At 44.9% G+C, this 20,321-nt stretch overlaps 1 protein-coding gene across 11 annotated transcripts in view; it reads left to right on the top strand.

Annotated features, from left to right (window-relative positions):
- The window catches only part of Rap1gap2 (RAP1 GTPase activating protein 2), a 222,343-nt gene that overhangs the window by 153,828 nt on the left and 48,194 nt on the right, over window positions 1-20,321 (top strand). For all 11 annotated transcript variants that reach the window (XM_048792832.1, XM_048792815.1, XM_048792854.1 and 8 more), the window contains 5 exons: window positions 10,371-10,406; window positions 14,172-14,216; window positions 14,986-15,018; window positions 15,408-15,620; window positions 16,678-16,781. In XM_048792832.1, coding sequence (XP_048648789.1) covers window positions 10,371-10,406; window positions 14,172-14,216; window positions 14,986-15,018; window positions 15,408-15,620; window positions 16,678-16,781 — 431 coding nt within the window. The remainder of the gene's footprint in view (window positions 1-10,370; window positions 10,407-14,171; window positions 14,217-14,985; window positions 15,019-15,407; window positions 15,621-16,677; window positions 16,782-20,321) is intronic.

Raw genomic sequence — 20,321 nt, 5'->3', positions numbered from 1 at the left:
CATATGTCTTTCCTTTTCTTGTTCTATCAATGTGATAATGTTACATTGATTTTCTTATCTTGAACCAAGTTTGCATTCCTGGGGTAAAATCCTACTTGGTCATGGTGTATAATATGCCTATGATTTGTTGAGAATTTTTGCCTCCGTGTCCATTAAAGAGATATCAATCTGTAGTTTTCTTGGGGTTCCTTTGTATGACTTTGGTAATATTGACCTCATAGGGTGGGTCAGGAAGTGTTTCCTCAACTCTTCAACTTTTTGGAAGAGTTTCAGAGGATTTGTATTAATTCTTTAAATGTTTGGTAGACTTCACTATGAAGCCATATGATTGGTCCTAAATCTTCCTTGATTGGGAAGCTTTTAATTACTGATGCAATCTCTCTCTCTTTTTAAATCCCTTTTCTCTTTCATTGTCTGCCTATCTAGTTATTTGCACCCTCCAGTCCTATCTTAGAGATATAAATATGTCTGCCTGATTTTTAAGATGTCCTATTAGACCTGTCATCTTTCCACCCTTCCCCTCCTGACTGACTCCATCTCTGCTCTAAGAGTCCCTTTCATATACACCACCTGCATTAAACACAAGTCCGTAGGTCAGTGCTTCTCAAAGGGTGGTCACCTGGGAACTGGTTAGAAATGCAAATTCTCTGTCTAGGAATCAAAAACACTAGGGTTGGGCCCAGGAAGCTGTGTTTTCGCAAGCCTTCCAGGTGATTCTATTGCATTAGCACTGCGATAGGTAATAGAGAGGCATTGCGGGTTCCTGATATAGTGAGGGGGCATCTGTGAAATACTCCAGCAGTAGAGGAGTTCTGTGCAGCATAAGTAGCTGGGAAGGGAGGCCAAAGAAAGGAAATAGAAGCGTGCAGGTGATTTCGTGGTGGTGGAGGAGGGAGACTTTGTTGGAACTGGACTTGGTTGGAACAGGACTTGATAAGACAACTAATCATTGAGGGCACCCACTAGAGATAGGATTGGGCTAGGTAGGATTGGGTGAGGGTGCAGTCCGTGGCTAGAACTTAGATAACTCTTATTAGTAGGCATATTGGCCTGTCCAGTCCTGCCTCTAGCCATCCCAAGGAGCCAGCTCTGGTCATTTGCAGGCCTAAGACTCAGTTTCCACTGCTTGCTTCATTCTCATCCTTCTCAGCAGAATTACTCACTGGCAAATGAGTTACTCACTGGCAAATGTTTCTTGAGCCTTTGCTATGTGCTGGACACTTCTAGGCAAAGGGAGACAGCAGTGAACACTATAGACCAAGAACCTGGTGTCCTTAAGGACCTTCTGTTCTGGTGTTTCTCTGGAGGGTGGGCAGCAGGACCTCCGAGGCAGCAGCCAGCAACTTGGTGTGCTCCATGGTCAGGTAGCTGGGGGGCACGTCTGATTTGGTTCCTAATAGAGTGTATGCTCCGGGTCTTGCATATACACACATTTCTCTCTCTCTCTCTCTCTCTCTCTCTCTCTCTCTCTCTCTCTCTCACACACACACACACACACACACACACGTGTATACATCCTCCGTCTCCTTGAGGACCAGAGACTTGCTATGACCCTGGTTTTCTTCTTTTTCTGCATCTTCACCTTATTTTCCAGGGATCCATGTGAGTGGAAAACACCTTTTCCTTCATTCTTGTCTAGCTATGAATTTGTTTCTGCTGTTAATGTGCCTTTGGTCCCTCAGTGTGTGCTCTGGATTGGGATGGGTAGGGATAATGAGTGAGGTGATTGATGATGAGCATGGAGTGTGTTGTGTGTTGGGTGCTGTGCCAGGCTGTGCACATGCTGGCTCATTCCAACATGCAGGGTGCCCAGATAGCTCTCATCCTGCTGTGATCTGTGGGTGTGTCCTACCTCTTGGGAGTGGGGCATAACAAGGCTGCTCACACATAAACACACCCTCCAGTAGTGGAGGAGTAGAGCCTAGAGCTGGGGCAGAGTATTTAGTTACTCACTGCAGGGACACGGTGAGCTGCAGGTGGATGGCAGTGGGTGTCTCTTCAACAAGGAGGGTCACAGAGGAGGAGGAGGAGTGAAAGGGGAGTATGTTGCAGGGAGAAGCCACGTCAATGTGTAGAGCTGCCACTGAAGCAGAGGGGGGTAGGTGGGGCTGCTTCTGCTTGCAGGAAGAGCACAAGGAGTAGACAGGCTGGTATAGCTGTCCTGAACAGTTGGACCTCCATATCTGTGGGTTCTACATCTACAGATTCTACTAACCTCAGACTGAAAATATTCGAACACAAAGTTGTGTCTACACTGAACATGTATAGGCTTTTTTTCTCCCTTGTCACTAGTCCCTAAACAATGTAGTATAACAACTATTGACATAGCATTTACATTGTATTAGGTATTAGTCTGGATGATATAAAGCACATAGGAGGATGTGTGTAGATTATGTGCAAACACTATGGCATTTTATATTAAGGGACTTGAGGTTTTGATGTCTGTTGAGGTTCCTGGAACCAATCCCTAGCAGATATCAAAGGAAAATTGTTGGGCTGGGGTTGTAGCTCAGTGTTAGAGCACTTGCCTAGCATGTGTGAGGCACTGGATTTGATCCTCAGCTCCACATAATAATATAAATAAATAAGATAAAGTTATTATATCCATCTACAAGAAAAAAATATTTTAAAAAAGAAGAAAATCGTCTCACACAAATCCGTATTCTTTCCATTGCTTACCTTCTTCATTACCCAAGCAGTGCACTGGCACCAGAGCCAGAAAGGGGGCACACTGGGGAAGATTTCTTGAGATTTTTCAAACCTAAATGGCTCCCTGCAGTTCCTGGTCACGCCTGCTCCTCCTACTTGGAACCTCCTCCAACAGTCTCTTCCCCAAAGACTGGCTTTACCCTCAGGAGGGAGGACCAGGCGGTTTCTATATTGGGAGGTGGAGAGGACAGGGACTGAATCTGACCGAACCCCAGGGCCCAGCCTGTGACTTCCTTGGCTGAGCTGGCTCTGTGATTATTTCACGGCCTACTTGACTGGCTATTAAAGCAGAGCCCAGGGGAAATGCTGGCCGCCGCTCTCATTTGGGTGGCAACGGTGGTTGCTAATAATAAATTAGACAGCTGAGCTCACGCTGCTATTGATGAAGAGGCTGAATTACATTCCTCTATGAAAAATCCAGGGGCTGGCTTCCTGAAGGAGGGAGATCCCCTTCCTAAGGATGCCCTGGGCAGGACTTCAGCCTATCCCACTGGGACAGCGGCTCCGTGAGTATTTATTGAGTGCCTGCAGGGTGGCTTGGCTGCGTGACGTATTCTCAGGGTGTGTGGATAAGGGTGGATCTGAAAGGCTACAACTACTCTTCCAGCCTGCCCTGAGTCACCCTGCTTCTGAGTGGAAAAGGAGACCCGCTCTTTGCCAAGACTGGAACTGTCGCATTGGAAAGTTCAACGAGTCACCAAGAAGTGAGGCCAACTCAGCTAAGGCCAACTTCCACTGGCTGATTTCTGCTCCTGGGCACTGTCCATGTAGGAATCGTCCCCCAGAGCATTCTCACATCTGTGGATGAATCACGGCCCTTCTCACCATCTGCGCCAGCCCCAAAGCCACGGTGTATCTTCATTCAGGAAACGCGTGCTCATTTTTAATAGGAATCCAAACATACCAGCTCTGGGTAGATCCACAAAGTCAAGAAAAATATCCTGAAGCTGCCGGACCCTCTTTCCAACAGGTCCAAGCTGTTTCCATAGTGAGCATTCTCATAGTTACTTTTAGTAGCTGCTATTTACTGAGCATTCTCCATGGACCAGGTACTGGCTGGGCACTTCCTATATGCATTATCACTTCATCCATGTAAGAGCCTCCAAAAGTCAAGGATTATTTGGTTCAGTTTTCAGGTAAGGAAATTAAGAGAATTGAGAGAGATTAACCTGCATTATGCCACACAGCTGGGCAGCATCAGACTGGCCATTCCCCAGACCCAGGCTTTGACAGCAGGGTTCAGCTCCCTCCTGTCTTCCTACTGCACCTAAATCTAAGCAGCTCTGCTCTGCCTTGCAGATTTAACCTGACTTCTGCAGTCAGAGACTCTCAGGTCCAGACCCCAGCTCTCCTTTCTTATCTGAACTTCAGGATATTTTACCCAGAGGCCAGTCCGGCTGGGCTGATCTGCTCGCTGTTCATCACATACACACAATTCTTCATTTGTTCACCTTTTTCAACATAATTCCTGCTGCTTGGGTACCATGTTCTCTTTGTCCCTCTCTATCAAGTGATTTCTCTTTATTCTTTAAGGGGGCCTAGGCTCTCATGTCTTACAAGAAGCCTTCTTTGATGTGTTGGTTTAAAATATGTCCACACTTTTATTGATAGTTCTCAAGATGTGGAACCTAATTCTCCTCCTGCTGAGTCTGGGCTGGACACTTGCTTCTAATGCATAGGATAAGTGGAAGTGAGGGTGTGTGATTTCAGGTTAACTTTCTCTGGGCCCTCTCTGCTGGAACACTCATTCTGGGGGAAGTTAGCTGCCATGTTTCAAGGATGCTCAAGCAGCTGATAGAGAGACTCACGTGATGGGGAACTGAGACCTCCTGCCAGTATCCACGCGAGTGTGCCATGTGAGAACAAGAGGCTCCAGCTGCAGTTAGGCCTTCAGATGACCACAACCCCTGCAGTCATTTTGACTGCAGCCACATGAGAAGCCTAGAGCTGGAACTGTACAACTAAGCTGCTTTTTGAATTCCTTCCTCAGAAACTGTTTTGAACGACTAAAGTTTGAAGTAATTGTTATAAAGCAGCAGAGAACTACGTTTGACATCCCAGTAAGAAGTGCTTTGTGCTACCCATGAACCACGGGGCTGCTCATCAGATACATTACCCTGGAAAGTGTTGCCTCATAATTTAAGATCAAGTATCTTGGAAGTTGGGCCCTTGCCATGGACAGGTACTTCCAGTATCCTGTCCATGCCTTGGAGGTACTTAATCAGTTGGGGTTAACTGACTGATCAATAGAAGGGCAATTGTTGAAGAACATAGCTGAAAACCTTTTTGATTGCCAGCTTATGTGAATAACAGAGAGAGCTGGATTTGGGGGTGATTTGGGCATTTTAGTCTATAATACACAGAGCCAAGGATCAGTATGAGAATGAATTGGCCTGAATTCAGGGTGTTTTTGCAGGCACTGAAGGCTGAGTACTGGGTCCCTGGATACTCCCTATCATGAAGTTGTGGGGAAGCAATGAAAGGGCTGTCAAGAGTCTCCACTTAGGTGTCCGAGTCTTCAAAACATGGATCACATGCGCGTGCGCATACACACGCACACACACACACACACACACACAAACAGAAAAGTGAAACATCCTTAACCAACATCTCGTATTGCCATCTATCCTGCAAGATATTTTTCTTTGCAGGGATGATATATATACCTATAATCAGACGTGTACAGTATATACACAAACGTCTTTTGGGGTTTAATTGAAAAAATAGGATCATCTTGTTGTCAACAGTATTTTTCTCACTTAGAAATGCATTGTGAATCTATGTGCTAGTATAATTTAACACAAGTTTCCTCTCTTGGTATTTTCTTGTCTGGGCATACTCTCATGCATTATTTGTTTCTCTCGTCACTGGTGGCTACTGTATTTCTGCTTTTTTGCCTATAAACAATGTGGTGACACACACCCTTATATTTGAGTTCTTGTGCAGTTGCTCAAATATTGCTCTAGGGCAAATTCCCTAAAGTTAATTTTTTTTGGACCAAAGGATTTGAACATTTTTAAAACTTAGAACACAGAGCACCAAATTGCTCCTTAGAAAGATTGTACTAGTTCAGTGGCTTGGGAGGCTGTGGTAGGAGAGATTGTAAGTTCAAAGCCACTTAAGCAATTTAGCGAGGCCCTAAGTAATTTAGTGAGACCTTGTCTCAAAATAAAAAAATAAAAAAAGGCTGGGATGTAAATCAGTAGTTAAGCACCCCTGGGTCTATCCCCAGAACCCAAAAACAAGAAAAGAAAGAAAGATTGTACCAGGTACAAACTTATCTACAGTTCCTGTTCTTTTTTTTTTTTTTTTTTTTGGTACCGGGGAATGAACCCAGTACCAAAAACCACTGAGCAACATCCCCATTTTTTTCCCCAGCCCATTTTAATATTTCATTTAGAGACAAAATTGGCCAGTCTGATAGACAAAATATGTTATCTTATTATTTACAATCAATTTCTTTAATAACAAGGGAGGTTGGGCATATTTCTTTGTGCTTATTGGTCATTTTATAATTTCTCCTTTAGCAGTTTTTTTCATGTCGTTTGCACATTTTTGTATCCCTTACAAAGCTTATTTATTTATTTAAAGTTTAATTATGCAAGTCACATGGGTGGGTGCGTGTGTTTGTGTGATAGGCCAAATACAAAGCTTAACTTCTCTTACTGCTTTCATCTTTGCTTCTTGATAAAATAACTTTTGGTAGTTTGAGTTATATTTTTTCCAAATAGTTTTGTACGCTATGCTTTAGATTTTGTTTTTAAGGTTGTATTTATGTAAGTGGGATCATATTCAATGAGGTGTGCTCTGATTTTCTCCTTCTCCCCAACTTTCCCTCAGTGTTCCTTGGAGAGTGGCTTATTTAAGCAATAGAAATTGATTGCTTTGTTTTTGAACGGTTGCATAGCTTTCTTGAACAGCTGTATTGATATAATTCACAGACCGTAAAGTCACCCATTTAAAGTGTACAATTTAGTGGTTTTGGCATATGCATGGAGTTTTGCAACCATCACCTCACCACAATCAATTTTAGAACAGTTTCACCACTTCAGAAAGAAACCCAGGATCTTTTAGCTCTCGCCATCCAACCTCCTGACCCCTCAGCCCTAAGCAAACACTAATCTATTTTCTGTCTATATGGATTTACTATATAAGTGGATCATATAACATGTAATCTTTTATGTCTGCCTTCTTTCACTTAGTATACTATTTTCGAAGTTCATCCTTATTGTAGCATGTATAGTACTTTATTCCTTTTGTGGCTGAATACTATTCCATTGTGTAGGTATACCGCATTTGTAACCTACTCACCACTTGATGGACATCTGAGTCGTTTCCGTCTTTTGGCACACACGAAAAGTGCTGCTGGAGCATTCTGTATGAACATAATTCTCAATATTCTGTATGAATATTGAGTTGTTGGAGTTTTTTATGTATTCTAGCTATAGGTATTTGTTTGAGTCCCTGTTTTCAGTTCTTTGGGGTATATACATTGGAGTGGAATTTCTGGGTCACCTGGCAACTCTATGTTTAGCTTTTTGAGGTGACACACACCCTTATATTTGTGTTCTTGTGCAAAATTATTTTTCACAGCAACTGTGCCATTTTACATTCCTATCAGTAATATATGAAGGTTCCAATTTCTTTACATTCTTGCCTGCACTTATTTTCTGCTTTTTGATAATAGTTATCTTAGTGGAATATCATTGTGGTTTGGATGTGTATATCCTGATGGCTAATGATGTCGATTGAGTATCTTTTTACGTGCTTATTATCAATTTGTATATCTTCTCAAGGGAAAATATCCATTTGGATCCTTTTCCCATTTTTAAAAGGAGTTTGTTTTTATTATTGAGTTGTCAGAGTTTTTTATGTATTCTAGCTATAAGTCTCTTATCAGATATATGGTTTGCAAACATTTTCTCCTATTCTGTGGGTTGTCTTTTTACTTTCTCGAGACTAAATATGAGGATTTAGTGTTAATTCTTCTTTAAATATTTGGCAGATGGCATTGAAGAAGGAGAGAGAGAGGAAGGGAGGAAGAACAGGAAAGGGGGGTGAATGCAGTGTGGATTTAACAAAATCATGCTATATGCATGTATAAATATACCACAGTGAATTCTACCTTTATGTATATGTATAAAATACCAATAAAAAATAAATAAGCAGGTTGGGTGCGGTGGTGCATGCCTGTAATCCCAGTGGCTGGGGAGGCTGAGGTGGGAGGATCGAGAGTGCAAAGCCAGCCTCAGCAGTTTCGTGAAGTGCAAGCAACTCAGTGAGACCCTGTCTCTAAATAAAATGCAAAATAGGGCTGGGGATGTGGCTCAGTGGTTGAGTGCCCCTGAGTTTAATCCCCGGTACACCAAAATAAATAAATAAATGAATAAATAAATAAATTAGTGAAAGAAAGTTAAGCAAAACAGAGGAAGAAGAAGGAGAGGAAGACAGGGAGGGAAAGGGGATGGACACCAACGACTGAAATGGTGTAAATCAAATTCCATGCATGTGTGATTCTGTCAAAATGAACCCAACTATTATGTATAGCTATAATAGTTCAATAAAAAACAGTAAAAAAAAAAAAAGAAACAAATGAACACACAAAAAAAATATTAGATAGAATTTACAAATGAAGCCATCTGGGCCTGGACTTTTCTTTGTGGGTAAATTTTTGCATCATTAATTCAATCTCCTTATTTCTTATATGTCTTTTTCGATTTTGTATTTCTTTCTGAGTCAGTTTTGATAGTTTGTGGTTTTCTAGGAATTTGTCCATTTCATCTAAGTTATCTAATTTGTTGACATGAAGCTGTTTGTAGTATTTATTTTTATTCTATGAATGTAGCTTACTCTAACCAGTTTCCGAATAGATTGGCATTTAAGTTGTTCCAAAAAAAAAAAAATATTTAAATGTTACAAACAATGCAGCAATGAACATTTTGAGAGTATGTATCTCTGTGTATGTGTGAATGTTAGAATATAGACCACTAGAAGTGCAATTGGTGGGTTGGGTGTCTGTATTTAAAATGTTGGTTGTTTCTGTCCCCTGTCCTCTTTCTGCTCATCTTTATTGATTGGTGTGAGCTCTTTATATCTGGCAATCCTGGTCTTCTGGAGATGGAGTTGGTAAGAATGCACAGTATTAGTTGGTGCTTTTATACCTAGAGAAGTGGGAAGGGTAGGTTTGGGTGTTTGTCAGCTGCTCTAGTCAAGGACATTGGGTGTGGGTGCCCCAAGCCTACTCCTGTACATTCACATGTGGGGTCTATAGACCTAGATCCTGACTGCTTGGAGGTCTCTCCCTTCTGAGGAATTCTGAGAGCAGTCACCTGGAGGGGCCCATTCCTGCCATAAAATCCAAATCATCTCAGTCAGGCCTAGCTTGGCCTGTTAGAGGCAGAAAGCCTCTGACCTGAACTGACAGCAGTTCAGGATCTAGGTCTGTAGACCCGACATGTGAATGTACAGGAGTAGGCTTGGGTCACCCATACCCAGGCAGTTCTGGCTCTTTGGTGCCTACAGAGGAAGGGAGATTTGGGGAGGTACTGATTCTGCATGAAAAAGAGTTGAGGACAGTGCCTTCTTCCTTGTCACTGCATTCTTTGGGCACTGTCTGTCCAGGCACCTCGACTCATGGCTTGCCAGTGCTCAGATTTGTGTAATGATGTTAGTATAAGAAATTAGGGGGTTGGGGGTTGTGGTTCAGTGGTAGCATACTTGCCTAGCATGCGCAAGGCACTGGGTTCGATTCTCAGCACCACATACAAATAAATAAAATAAAGGTCCATTAACAACTTAAAAAAAAAAAGAAAGAAATTAGGGTTGTTTTTCTGGGGTGGGAAGTGGGGGACTTCGGAGGGACAGGAACATGTTTTTCATCAGGTGAAGCTTCCAACACTCAGCTGTGCATTCTACCTTCTTGTTCTCCTTTTCCAGCACTCAGCTGTGCATTCTACCTTCTTATTCTCCTTTACACCTTTACCTGGAGTTTACAAAGGGGTCAGTGAAGGAGGTTAAAGGTTTGAACAGCTGCAGTTTGATATTTTTAAAATAATCCATCCATGAGCTGGAGGCTCAGATGAATGGGTTTCAGGCTGCGTTTCACAAGCTCTAGGGTCCCAAAACAGTGCCGTGTGGCAGGGGCCAGGGTGGCCCAGGGGGCACAAAGAGGCTCCAGCCTCTTTGGCTGCCCTGACTGGAGTGGCTGTATATACTGGCTCTCTGTTGGGGTACTGAGTGAGATTTTGTAGGAGACAGAGAGTCTTTGTTGCCACAGATGTCAGAAAACTACGTGTGTTGGACATTTTGGCTTCACTGTTGGGTTGAAAACATCCCAAACATGAATCCTGCTGGAGGCTGAGTCTCCATTGGTGTTTGGGGAATGTGGCTTTTCCCAGGGGTCCCACTGCCCCTTCCCCCACAGAGACGGAGAGTCTGCTCTCTCCCCGGGGCCAGTGGCCAGCCCAGGCCTGTTTAATTTTCTCTTTTGTTGAATGGGGTGTTCTGGCCCTCCAGTTCTGCAAGGCAAAATCAAATTATCTTCTCTCTTGACTCAAATGAATGTCCTCCCTGGGGAAGCCCTGGGCTTAGCTTCCAGGCAGTTGGTGAGGAGGAGGCTCTGACTCCCGTCTTTCTCTCCCTCCCCACTTTGTGTCTTTCAGTCGGCGGAGTTCTTCGAGATGCTGGAGAAAATGCAGGTGAGCACCCCCAAAGTGGGGAAGCAGCCAAGCCATGGGTGCAGTTGCTGCTGGGACCTTGCGGGTCTCAGTAGCAGGAGATACCTTGGAGGCACAGGTTCCCCACAGCCCTGACAACCTGAGGCCATTTTGCTATTGGGCAGCGAAGCACTTGGGAAGACTCCAGCCTGAGGACGGGAAGGACCAGCTGGGGATCCATAAATTCCACGGAAGTGGGGAGGGCTGGAAAGGGGCCATTGTTCCTGGAATGGGTTGGAAAGAAAGCTTGAAAAAGCAAGCCCCATCTGAGGGGTGTCATCTTGGGTCGGGGAAGCGAGAGCTGCAGCATGGGAGGCAGATCCAAGTTCAAATCTTGCATTGGACACTTGGTTGTACGAGTTCCTTACCATTTCCACGCCTCTAAGTAAACAATAATAAAAATGCTCACTGAGCTGAAATAAGAGAATATATGTAAATAATTGGTAGGCACTCTGTGAAAGTCAATGTTCAATGTGGATTTGAGGGACTTTTATAAGCACAGTCCTTATCTGCAGATTCCAAATCTATGGATTAAACCAACCGTGGAAAATTTGGTTTTATGTGGATGGAGAACATTTTAGAAAAATTTTCATCTGCATTGAACATGCACATACTTTTTTTCTTGTCATTCTTCTCTAAACAATATAGATAACACCTATTTACATGACATTTATGTTGTATTAGGTAATATAAGTAAGCTAGAGATGATTTAAAGTATATGGGAGGCTGTGTAGGTTCCAAACACCATGCCATTTTAAATAAGGGATCTGAGCATTTGTGGGTTTTTGTATCCCTACGGGTCCTGGAACTAATGCTTCTGAGGTCAGGCTCTCAGGTAAGAAGGTTGCCCTAGGGAATATGAGCAGAGGTCCAGGTGGAATTGATGTGGGTGAAGAGAATGGGAAGAAGTTGATAATGGCACACGTTTCAAGCACTTCTCCTGGGCTCAGGGATTGACAGGTGTTATTTTGTCCTGACAAAGCCCCATATCACAGGTGAGGAAAGTGAGGCATTGAGCTATTAAATTAAGTACTCTGGGACACATGGCAATCAAGTAAGTAGCTTGAGAGCCAGAGAGCTTAGCCATTGTACCATGATACTTTTTACCCTAAGTAGAAGAGACAGATCCTGTAATAAGGTTCTGGAAGCTCCAGGAGGAGGGGCAATATGGGGCTCAGGGCAGTCCTGAGATGCAAGTCTCCTGAGGGGAGGTGAGGAGAGGGACAGGTTGGAGGGAAAGATAGTATTTGTCCCCACCACGAGTCAATTATTAAGATTCTACTCCATACTCGACAGTGTGTGGACTGAAAACTCATTTTACATTCATTTAGGGAACTTCTAATCAAGTTGTGGAAACAGGGCTGGCATGTGCTCTGCACGAGCTGTGGGGACAGGGTATAATTAAGTGCTCAACTGCTTGGAGCAGAACTGGGATTTTCCCTTCAAGCCGATGGGATCCCTTTATTCTGGCAAGCTGGTGGGGAATCAGAGGCTCCACCTTCCTACTCCCTGGTGGCCTCTGCCTTCCACCTGTCCTCACCCCCCCAGCTGGAGTCCCCTCCCTCCCCCACAGGGCATACAATTTGGCCCCACTTAACTGGCCTCATATTGTTCTGTTTTTAGAGGCTGTCGGTTGGGTTTGCTTCTCAGCTAGACTGGGAGCTTCTCCAGGGCAGGGGCTTGTTTTTCCCCTCCCTCTATATTTCTATGACAACCGACACCCAGCACCCATGGTGGTTTGCCATTTCTGTCTCAGTTGAGACACGGGAGCCAAACTTCCCAGCGTGTAAGACTCTACCACGTGTCAGTGGGTGCCAGCGGTGGAGGGTTCAGTCCCCAGCTACTCTGCTGATAGGAAACTTGCATGTGGGGAACTGATGGTGGTCAGGCAGTGCATAGTGTGGGTGGATTCTGTCCTTGGGCATGGGCTTCTTCCCTGTTCATCTTGCAGTTGTGAAAACAGAGCCTCAGAGCAATTAAGTGCCCGGGTCACTCTGCTAGTTGTGAGGAGCTGAAACTAGGCTCAAGGATCCCTGATTCCAGCCCAGGAGTCTAGGGATTTGAAGAAGGGCACAACCCCTGTGAAGCAAAGGGAGTTTAGTGCACGTGCTTTGGAAGCTGCAGTCCTGGGCTCAGGTTTAACCTCCATGCCTTCTAATTGAGTATCTTTTCCCTCTGAGCCTCCATTTCTTCATGGCGGGGGTGGGGTGGGTGGTGAGGCAGCTAGTGATAGTACCTGTTGTACTCAGGGAAGAGGCGGCCCTGCTTGGGCAGTGGCTCTTTTGTGGGGCAGGGAGTGGGGTGGCTGAGGGGCTGGGAGGAGGTTTTCTCTCCTGCCTCAGGGACTGTTCCCAGACAGGGGTGACTAATGCAGGACAAACAGAGTGAACTCCTGACATCACTCCCTCACCCCCACTTACCCAGTTGGCCAACCCCGACAGGGTCTGCAGGGCCACCCAGGTGGTTTTCTGCCTGTGTGCAGGAGGAGCACCTGTCTTGTGGGAGGGGCCCTCCCACACCCTCCTGAACAATGCTGCAGGGTGACTCAGCCCAGAGAAGTCCAGGGAAAGGGAAGCCGCATCCACATCTACTCAGTTAGCAGGAGCCCTGGTGTCCAGGAAGTGGGGGGTGTGGTCATATGGATAGGTGACCTGGCTTCAAATCCAAGCCTTGTCAGTCACTAGCTGTGTGTCCTTAGGCACATGGCCCCCCAGTGGGGTCTTTGTTTCCTTGCTGGTGAAAAGGTGCTGTGAGCTTCTCAAAGGAGGCCTGGGGAAACTCACCTTGGAAGGTGTGTCAGTGTTGTGGCTAGATAGGGACTGCTTCTGGGCTGTCTTCGGAGGGGAACTTTCTCCTAGCTTGTCCCACCAGCTCAGACCCTCACCTGATTTATTCAGTCTTGGGACACCATGTGTTTCCCTCCCACACAACCCAGTTAAATCAGAACCCAATTATAGGACTGCTGGAAAAGGCACTGCTCTCGGAAGTGAATTTTCCAGACACCTGCAGGTTAATTCCCCCAGTCTAATCCCAGTCCTCAAATCTGATCCTCAAATAGATACTCCGTGTATCTATGAAGTTTTTTTTTTTTTTTTTTTTTTTTGGCATGGGGGTGATGGGGAATGTGTCTCATTCTCATTTTATAGATGCAGCTTAAGGGTCACATAGAGGAGGCTTGCAGCAGAAGGAGGACCTGTGGATGCACAGGCTCTCCCATCAGGGGGAGGCTGCTGATGGTGGTGCAACAGACATGGGTTCCCATTTTAGCCCCTCACCTGCTGACCTTGTGGCCCTAGGGAATACATTTCAGCTCTAGGATGATAACAGTGGTATTGCCAGCCTATGGTACTGATAACCCAGAGCACTAACTAGTTACCAGTCAGTATTCCAAGGACTTCACCCATTGTTAACCTTTGATCTTCAACACAATGGTAGGTGCTGTCATCATTCGCATTTCAGTCATAGGACAGTTTCTGTGACATGGTCATGGTCATTAGGCTAGTAACTAGCAGTGCAGGGATTTGAACCCAGGGCATCTGGCTCCAATCTAGACTGTTAACTGAGCTACTAGCTGTCTCGTCTGGGGCTGCTGTGAGGACTGACAGTGACAAGGCAGTGAGAGCTGCCAGCTGTTGCTGCTGTCACCATCATTAACCCCCAGCAAGGCCAGTTGCCCAGAGACTCCTCTCTTTGGTCACTCTTTCGTGACCTTTGCTTCCACGGGTCCTCTTTTCCTTTTTTCCACAGGGGATCAAGCTTGAAGAGCAGAAGCCAGGACCCCAGAAGAACAAGGTGGGCTGGGTGGCTGAGGTGCTCGTTGGGTGGGCCCAGTGAGGAGTCCTGAGTGGGACGAGGGCGAGGAGACAGGGTTCTTCTGTCTCCCTCCTGTCTCCCTCTGGTTTCCACCAAGAGCCACTGAAGTGACTGAAGCCTGGTTACACTTGTGCCTGGTAGGCAGCAAAGGGGGACCTGGCTCCATGCCTTTAAAGGAACTTCAGAGCAGGCTGGGGTGGGGATGGGAGCCTTGAAGGAGACCCAGGATTGGTGGCTGGGCCTGGCTGCTCCCCCCGCCTATTTGGCACCTGTCTCTGCACCTGCACAGTGTTTGGGACTGTCAGACTCAGTTTCAGAGGACTAGCAGCTCTTAGCTTTGGTTTTTTTCCAATGCCTGAGGGTACCTTGGAGTTCAGCCCTGTTACCTGGAGAAGGCTGCTGGGTGAGACTAGGGGCCATCGCCCTATGTTGGCACCCTAGGCTGAGAAGCTGGTCTCACTAGGGGTGACAGGGTCAGCACCTTTGTATGCTGAGTCTTTGGCGCAACTGAGTTTGCGTTCAGGTGTGGTCAATTTGAAGATGAGCACAACTTATGTAAGATATCAGATCCCGCAGCTGCCTCTAGGCTGTTCTTCCACCTCATGTGTTTCTCCCAAAGCCCTGGTGCAACCTGCTAAGCCTCCCAGTGCATCCCCTCCCATGATCCAGGAGAGGGACATGGAAACAATGATCTGACTTTATCACCACTGCGAGGACTAACAGTTCTGTTCTCTGGTTTGTCTTGCAGGATGACTATATCCCATATCCCAGCATTGATGAGGTAAGAGCCCCCCTGTCTGTACTGCAGCCCGATTTGGCCCTGCCCCTGGGGACATCACGGCCCTTCCCAGGCCCACATGGGAAAGAACCTCAGGCCTGGGATTTGAGGGCTTGAGGCCTCTTTCCATATTTGCCTCTGTGACTTTGGCTTTTCCATGTTTTAATTGGGGGTTCCCATCCAGGCCTTGCAACCCACAGGCATAGGGTCAGCTGGTAAAGCTGGAGATGCCAGTGGGTCACAGAGGAGGGATTCATGTTACTGACTTTGGCCTTAAAAATACCAGACTCCCTTCCCTGGAGTAGTTCAGAGGTGGGTGGGGACACCACAGGCACCTCCTCCTGCAGTCTCCAGGGTAGGCTTGCAAGACAAGATCCTCCCTCTGCCTCCAGGTTGTGGAGAAGGGCGGCCCATACCCTCTGATCATCCTGCCCCAGTTTGGGGGCTATTGGATTGAGGACCCGGAGAATGTGGGCACACCAACGTCACTGGGCAGCAGCATCTGTGAAGAGGAGGAAGAGGACAACCTCAGCCCCAACACATTCGGCTACAAGCTCGAGTGCAAGGGCGAAGCCAGGGCCTACCGCAGGCACTTCCTAGGGAAGGTGAGGTCCGGGACCCTGGGATAAAAGAGCTGCCAGAGGATGAAGTGCCCTGGGTGGGTAGGGGGTCCCCTCTCCAGTGCCCCCTCTGTTCTCCCTGCCATTTCTTCTTCCCAGATCTGTCCCCTTCCTGCCTGTCTGCATTTGTATAAATAGGAGAAGTTTGACTGGCAGTATTCTGGGGCAGGGGCAGGGGAGCAATGCAGAAGTCCCATGATGGGTCCTTTAGGGGTCACCCCCAGCAAGGGTTCCAGGAGTTGATGGGATGGGTACTTTTTGGGGGTGCAGGAGAGTGGGCAGAGTTTTGACTTCTCCAGAAAAAAACACATCCTCACATCTTGTAAGTCTACATTACCATTTTCTTAGTGCACATCTCACGTCCTGTATGCCGTTCCTCTGAGCACAGTGTGCTTGCTGTGACCCTCTGATTACTTAAAAGTGACAAAGTTATATATCTTTAAATATATTCTGCCCTTCAAATTTGCTAGATTCCCTAAGTCCCCAGGGCAGATTCTGGATATCTCAAGTCGGAGACAGCTTTGCAGAGACTCACTTGGAGGAAGCTGTACCCAGACCTCCAAACCCCAGGACGTTAAAATGTAGATTCCACAACCAACCCTGACTTGGTGGACCTGGCATGGGCTCCAGGAAGCGATGTTTGTAGCCCAGGCTCCCGGGTTCAGAGGACCTCTCACCTCCCTTTGGGTGGAGGTGTTGAGTGCCTCTTAGCTTTCTCCCACAGAGAGTCTGGGGTGGTGAGGGCTGCTCCCCTGGGAACATCTGGTGGCGAAGAGCTTCAGCAAGTTGAGACAGATCTGAGTTTGAATGTTGGTGTCCGTGTCTGTGGAATGGGGATGATCTCTTGCCTAAAACTGTGGTCAGGATTAAAGAAGATAGTAGGTATTAAACCCATAGCACGGTGCTTGGCATGTCCCGTAGCAGTGACATCCTTAGCTTCCTCATTTCTGTGGGGCTTCTCCTTCCTGGTGAAGAAGGTGGTTTGGGGTGACATGTCTGGAGGCTTGCCTCCCCTCCACTCACACCTGATTTCTGTTTCTAGGATCATCTGAACTTCTACTGTACCGGCAGCAGCCTCGGGAACTTGATTCTGTCCATCAAGTGTGAGGAAGTGGAAGGGATTGAGTACCTCCGGATTATTCTCAGGTGGGTGGGGCTGTTGTATTGGTTGCCACACCTCTTCTGGGTGGGTCTGCCGAGTGTGTGTGTGTGTGTGTGTGTGTGTGTGTGTGTGTGGTGGGGCAGAAATACCAGTCTGACCAGGTCTGGTCTGGGTGTGCTGGAAGAAAAGAACTGCTGGCATCTTGGGGCTGTATTTGAAGTTGCCAGGCATTAGAACCAGGTGGCCCCAGCTGACTGATTCTCAAGGTCAACAAGACCAGACCCCAACATGCCTCTCTTTCATATAAGGGACCTAGCCCTGAGAAGGATGGAAACAGAGAGTAGGGGTGGCTTGGTGTGTTTTATCATGCTGAGACACAGCTTTATGTCCTGGGAAAGGGTTGTCCAAAATGCTGCCTATGGTGACCACTGAGTCAGGGAAGGTGGATCCCAAAGCCTCTGTTGTGTGTGCTGGGTTCATGGAGCTGGAGTGATCTTTACAACAGGAGCACTGATTTATAGGTGAAGCCAGGGCACCTCTCCCTGGATTGTGACTTCCTGAAGGGCAGGAACTGGAACTGGCTTCTGTTTGGTTCAAATAACGTGTTTTGTAAAACCTTTCTTGTACCAGGAGATAGGGGAAGTTCTCGGGGGTACAAAGATAACTGAGATTTGGTCCCTGTTCCCTAAAGATTTATGGTCTAGCAAGTGAGAAAAATAGAATTTTAAGATGTGTCACAAGTATTATTTTAGTCATATGCACAGAATGTTATGAGAGCCCAGAGGAGTGTGTGCCTTATTTATCTGTCCCTGGCTGGGGGGTACAGAAGCCAGGAAGGCCAAGGGGCTGGAGCTTAGTAGACTTCTATGAACATGTCAAGTTCTCAAATCATGTTTATTGAATCTAATCCTAAGTTCTTAAAGGTGTTTGGAAGGGAGCAATAACAGTTTTTTTTTTTTATTCTGTCTAAATTTTGAGATAAACATGGGAAGGAAGAAAGACATTTAACCCTGCTTTGGGAGAGGTAGGAGACCGTATGGTTTGAATAAATGGTTAGCCCCCATCCAACCTGATTTGCTTCTGATGTAGAAAGGAAGCAGTTACATTTACAAAAGTTCACCTGAGTGGACATCGTATTTGCAGAACATGGAAAGTCAATTAAATAACGACAGAAAAATCTCAGAGCGGGTAATACCTGGATCCCTGTAAATAGGATTTCTAGCTAGAGGAACCTCTCTGAAGAAAAGTATTTTATTTCTTAATAAAAATTAGACCAAGATTATCTGGGACTTCTAAGTCAGATGACAGTGGGATCTCAGCCCTCTTTCCTTAATGCTACATCCTATCTGAAACATTGTATCAGGACTGAAAGTTGGAGAAGGTGCCAAGCACAACAGCACACTTTGATATTTTAAAAATTGCCATTTATAGGATAGTTAGGACCCAAATGTAGGTGATATGGAGTTGAACCCTAGATCCCCTTCCTAAGAAAGCAATGTAGTGTGGGACTATATGCAACTGAAGATTCTGGAAGAAACCTGTTCTCTTTAGGAGTGAGAGGGAGCCCTGAATGGTGAGGGGTCTTTCTGCATAGAACCACTTTTGTTACTTTGGGCCAGCAGTATTTGAAATCAATACCAGGGAGAGCCCAAGGATAAGCTCAAATGTGGCTCTCCCCAAAAGAAAGCCAGTGGGCAGGGTGACAGAGAGAAGCCATGTATCAGCTAGGAAGTTGGACAATCACATCATGTACTTGGAGTGATTGCCAGGCCAAATTGAAAACCAGGCCTGAAAAATTGGCTCGATGGCTTAGCAGCTTTACCAGACACAAAGAAGTACTTATCCAGAGATGAAATGCCCTTGCTGGCAGTAACTACTGTCCCCACTTCTTCCTCATTCCCCATGGAGTTCTAGATTATTTAACTAATGTCCCAAATTTATCACAACCAGCACTCCAGCCTAAAATCTGAGAATAGCCTTCTGACAACCTCTGTGTATGCACGAGAGTAGCCAAGTGGGATCTACCTGTCGTTTGGAGATATCTTTTCATACACTTAAGCATCACTTGTGCTTATTTCCTGTGAACTGTCTGTTCATAAGCTTTGTCCTTTTTAAAAACTGGATTGTGATCTGAAATTTCTGCTTTTTAAAAATCTTGTAGATGGTTCTTGCAGATGAATTTAGGAACTAAATACATTTCAAAAAGCAAATTCTCTTCTGGATCTATTCACTTTTACATTGACAATAAAACTAGAAATTAGTAACAAAAGAATGTTTTGGAAAATCCACTTTTTTTGCCACTTAGAAGTAAACAGTCTCAATACTTTCCTAAGTAACCTATAGGACAAAGAAAAAGTCAAGGATATAGTTAAAGAATATTTATAGAGTAATGACATTTACGATATTCCACATAAAGAAATTGGGTTGTCTTCAAAACTACGCTTAGAAGAAAGTTTATTGCCTTAAACAATCTCCTATTAAATAAGAAAGAGTGATGTTTACATGTGTTGTTATTGTTAGTGACCTCTTTCGGCCTCAGTTTCCTCATCTGTGAAATGGCAGCGATAGTATCTATGTTAAAATTCTTGAGTGTTTATCTGCCCTGGTGAGTCAGAGCTCATCATATTGTAGCTACTCAATAATGTAATAATGGTAGCTACTATTCTTTTCATCATTGATATGATTATCTAAGGAAAGTGAGAGAAACAAAAAAGATTAAAGCAGAAATAAATAAAGTTAGAAATAAAAAGAGTACAAGACTTGATAAATCTGGGCTTCTTTTAGGGGAAACAAAACAAGAGAGGCAACTAGCTAGTTAAATGTAGATAAAAAGAGAAAATAAAAACACACAAAATTAGGCATAAAAAGACACATAAGCACAGAAGTGAAGGTTAAATAATTATTAATGGGTGCTGTGTGCAGTTTACACTATTAAATTGGAAATGTTAGTTGAAACAGATGCCTTTCAAGGAAGTATACATCACCAAATGTAACTCAAGATGAGGTAAAAAAACCCAAATGCACCAATAAATTAGAAAAATTCTTAAAAGAATTATCCCTCCAAATGCTCCTAGGTCTGAATGGTTTTGTGGGTAAGTATTTTAAACTTTAAAGGAACAGATTTGTGTTATTTAAACTGTTCAAAAGAATAGAAAAATATGGAAAGCTTCCCAATTAATTTGATAATGTTTAGAGGATCCTCGTGGAAAATAAGACAGGCAAATGAAATGTAAGTTAAAAAAGAAAAAACAGGTCCCAGTATTCCTTATTAATAATAGAAGAATGTTTAGTCTGAGAAACTCAAATTCAAGCAGTCTATTAATAAAAGTTTACTATAGTCAAGAAAGAATTATTTTAGCAATGCAAGGATGGTTAATATGAGGGACTACATGATTTATTCAGTGTTTGTTTAACCAAGGCTTACTATGTGCCAGACTTTGTTTAGTGGTAGGGAATTCTATGAGGAATAAGCTCTTAACTTATGTATTTGGCCATAGAAAGCATTCAGTACATTTTATATATTCTTTTTTTCCTTGCTCTTCTTCCTTCCTCCCTCCCTCCCTCCCTCCCTTCCTTCCTTCCTT

The sequence above is a fragment of the Marmota marmota genome, unplaced genomic scaffold (genome assembly GCF_001458135.2).
Source record: "Marmota marmota marmota unplaced genomic scaffold, marMar, whole genome shotgun sequence".
Classification (NCBI taxonomy): domain Eukaryota; kingdom Metazoa; phylum Chordata; class Mammalia; order Rodentia; family Sciuridae; genus Marmota; species Marmota marmota.
This window is presented reverse-complemented; position numbering and strand designations above follow the sequence as displayed.